Source organism: Arachis hypogaea, chromosome 15 (genome assembly GCF_003086295.3).
Source record: "Arachis hypogaea cultivar Tifrunner chromosome 15, arahy.Tifrunner.gnm2.J5K5, whole genome shotgun sequence".
Taxonomy (NCBI): domain Eukaryota; kingdom Viridiplantae; phylum Streptophyta; class Magnoliopsida; order Fabales; family Fabaceae; genus Arachis; species Arachis hypogaea.
In genome coordinates this window covers 117965274-117969172 of record NC_092050.1, presented here as the reverse complement: position 1 = coordinate 117969172, position 3899 = coordinate 117965274, and the positions used below count along the sequence as shown (strand labels likewise).

At 39.9% G+C, this 3899-nt stretch overlaps 1 protein-coding gene across 1 annotated transcript; it reads right to left on the bottom strand.

The window, feature by feature from the left end:
* Positions 1 to 1105: 1105 nt before the first annotated feature.
* On the bottom strand, positions 1106 to 2317 carry LOC112748750 (uncharacterized). Its single transcript, XM_025796994.1, has 2 exons — positions 2025 to 2317; positions 1106 to 1724 (listed from the first exon to the last, which is right to left on the bottom strand). The coding sequence occupies exons 1-2, from the start codon at positions 2315 to 2317 to the stop codon at positions 1106 to 1108; spliced, it is 912 nt and encodes a 303-aa protein (XP_025652779.1).
* Positions 2318 to 3899: the final 1582 nt, after the last annotated feature.

The following is a 3899-nucleotide window of genomic DNA, read 5'->3' as shown; positions in this document are numbered from 1 at the left end:
AAGTGTTTGATAAAATGTTTGGTTGGATTTTAGTATAGATTTTGTTCCTCTTGGCCTAGGTAGAGTAATTAGTGACTCTTGAGTTATCAAACTCCTTTGTTGATTGATAATTAGAAATTGCTAATTAACTTGAATGCCACTAAGGCTAGTCTTTCCTCTAGGATTTGGTTAGGACTTGTGGAATCAAGTTAATCCATCCACTTGACTTTCCTCCATGGTTAGGGGTTAAATAAGTGGGAGCGATGGACAATTGTTGTCACAATTGATAAGGATAGGTAGGATAGGACTTCTAATTCTCATTCCTTGCCAAGAGCTTTTCTAGTTGTTAGTTTAATTCTTTTGCCACTTACATTTCTTGTTTCTTATTCCAAAAACCCCAAAACATACCTCTAACCAATAACAAGAACACTTTATTGCAATTCCTAGGGAGAATGACCCGAGGTTTAAATACTTCGGTTATTAGATTCATTAGGGGTTTGTACTTGTGACAAACAAATTTTTGTATGAAAGGATTATTGTTGGTTTAGAAACTATACTTGCAACGAGAATTTATTTGTGAAATTCTTTACCAACCAATTTTCCACTCATCACATCTCCTAAATTGATATCTTCTTTCCAACTCTCTTCTCTCCTTCCAGTGGTGCCTTGGTGATTCTTGTGTCTGGAGGATCCTTGGTGCCCAATCCTCTTGAATCTTGTGCATTCAGTTCTTCTTGGTGCTTCATTGGTTGCTGTAGCACTGGAACTTCTTGTTTTTCTACCAGGGATGTCTTCAGGGGCTCTGCTTGTGATTTACTGTTACTTTCCTCCAAGAGCATTTCACTGTGATCATCCCTCAACTACTTGGTTTCTGGCTCAGATTCAGGTGTAGGCTTGAAAACATGAAAGGTGAGACATTCATCATGTATTCTCAGTATTAACTCCCCTTTTTCCACATCTATGAGCGCTTTAGCAGTAGCCAAAAATGGTCTCCCTAAAAGATTGGATGAAGATGGCTTTCTTCCGTCTCAAGGACTACAAAATCTACAAGGAGAAAATACTTTCCTACCTTCACCAATACATTTTCAACCACTCCTATTGTTTGTTTCTGGGTTTTGTCAGCCAATTAGAGGATTACATCGGTGGATTTTAGCACATTGATCTGCAGTTTCTTCATGAGAGAAAGAGGTATTAGATTTATGCTTGCTCCCAGATCACAGAATCCTCTATCAATCATTGTGTCTCCTATGGCGCAGGGGATATGAAAACTCCCTGGATCCTTCTTCTTTGAGGGTAACTCCTTCTGTATAAGAGCACTGCTTTCCTTATTCATCACCACTATTTGTCCACCTTTCACGGTGTTTTTCTTGGTTAGCAATTCCTTCATGCATTTGATGTAAGATGGCATCTGTTGAAGGGTTTCAATGGAAGTAATGTTGATGTGAAGAGACTTGAATGTATCCAGGAACGTAGAGTATGTTTTCTCTTTCTCACCACCTCTGAGTCTCTGAGGGTAGGGTGCTTTTGGCACATAGGGCCTCAGGATTGGTTCCTTCATCTGCACAAGGTTAATTTCATGTTCTGCCTCTCCTACATTCTTCCTTGACTCCTCTGTGTTGGGCTTAGGGTGTCTTCGGATTTCTTCCTCCAGGATTTCCTCATCTCTTAGAGTAATTGCTTTGCATTCTTCCCATCTCACATTCTTGGTCTCTCCTCTTGGGTTCTTCTCAGTATCAGTTGGGAAGCTGTCAATGGACTTTGGGAATTGTTGAGATAAGTATCCTACTTGAGATTTGAGCTTCTTGATGGTCTCTCCTCAGCTTTTCATACTAGCCCTTACTTCATCCTTGAATGTTCTGTTATCCTGAACCTCCTTGCCAAGATTTTCAAGCATAGCTTCAATCATAGATAGTCTGTCCTCAGATGGTGATGGTTGGGTGGAATTGGGGGGTTGAAAGTGGTTATTTTGTGTTTGATATGAAGGTTGGTGAGAAGTGTTGTATGGGTGTTGGTATGGTCTTTGATTGGTCTGTTGGTACATGTACTAGTTGGAATTATGAGGTTTTTGGTCTTGGCTATCATTCTGTTGATTTCCCCACCCAAAGTTTGGGTAGTTCTTCCAGCCAGGGTTATAGGTCTTGGAGTATGGATCATGTGCTTGTCTTGATGCATTGCCAATGTAATTGGCCTGTTCCCGTTCATTTTCTTCCTCTACAGTTAACTCTTCTTGTGCTTGTGGCTGAGTATGGATTGCTGCAGCTTGATTCCTCTCCATTTGCTTAGTGAGGTCTGCCAGTTGCTTAGTGATCATCTTGTTATGAGCTAGTATGGCATCCATGTGGTTTAACTCCATCACTCTTCTGTTGTTGCTTCTGTCAGAGGCATAGAAATATTGGTTGTTGGCCACTATTTAATGACATCTATAGCCTCTTCAATTGTCTTTTTCTTGTTGAGGGAGTGTCCAGAAGAATGATCTAATGCTTTTTTTGACTCTTGTGCTAGACCCTCATAAAAAATATATAGCTTCACCCACTCATTGAACATGTTAGGAGGGCACTTCCTTGTCAGCTCTTTATATCTCTCCCATGCTTCATATAGAGTGTCACCGTCTTGTTGCCTAAATGTCTGCACTTCAGATCTCAATCGGTTAACTCTTTGAGGAGGATAAAATCTTGCAAAGAATTTGTTCACCACATCTTCCCATGTTGTCAAGCTTTCCTTAGGAAAGGATTCTAGCCACATAGATGCTTTGTCCCTTAGAGAGAAGGGGAACAAAAGCAATTTGTAAGTGTCTGGATGAACACCATTTGACTTTACAATATCACAAATTCTTAGGAAGGTGGTCAAATGTTAATTAGGATCCTCTTGTTCACTTCCTTTGAATGAGCAGTTGTTTTGGACGAGAGTAATGAGCTGTGGCTTCAACTTGAAGTTATTGGCATGGATTATTGGTTTGAGAATACTGCTCCCACAATTCCCAGGATTGGGATTAATGTAGGAGCCTAGCACCCTTCTCTCATGCCCAACATGGTTGGCTGCTGATGAGCGGATAATTTATACGCTTTTTGGCATTATTTTTACATAGTTTTTAGTATGATTTTATTAGTTTTTAGTATATTTTTATTAGTTTTTAATTAAAAATCAAATTTCTGGACTTTACTATGAGTTTGTGTGTTTTTTTGTGATTTCAGGTAATTTCTGGCTGAAATTGAGGGACTTGAGCAAAAATCAGATTCAGAGGCTGAAGAAGGACTGCAGATGCTGTTGGATTCTGACCTCCCTGCACTCAAAGTGGATTTTCTGCAGCTACAGGAGTTTAAATGGCGCGCTCTCAATTGTGTTGGAAAGTAGACATCCAGGGCTTTCCAGCAATATATAATAGTCCATACTTTGCCCGAGTTTAGATGACGCAAATTGGCATTGAACGCCTGCTTTCTGCCCTATTCTGGCGTTAAACGCCAGAAACAAGTTACAAACTGGCGTTCAACTCCAAGGAAGACCTCTTGATGCCAGGGCATTTTGGCCAGTTTCACTGACCTTTTCTTTACTGTTTTTAAGGTAGTTTCATGCATTTCCTTAGAAAATAAGCTAGTTTTGGGTAGATATTCACTTACATCTTGATTCAAGCATACATTGTGCACTTTCATGATTTCATGAGGATTTTGCATGAAATTAATGACAAATTGGATGTTGCATTTCCCATGACTTGGACTAGAACTTTGATGCACTTTATTACTTGATTTCAGGACAAAGAAAGCAAGGAAGAACCACGTTAGCAGCCACGTTAGTCTCACTAACGTGACTTCTAACGTAGGAATGGGAGCTAGCTTGCAAAGTTATTGAGAAAAGTAATCGCCAATAACATCCTCGAAGCCATCATAGCCACGTTAAGAGTTAACGTGAACTCTAACGTGGAGGAA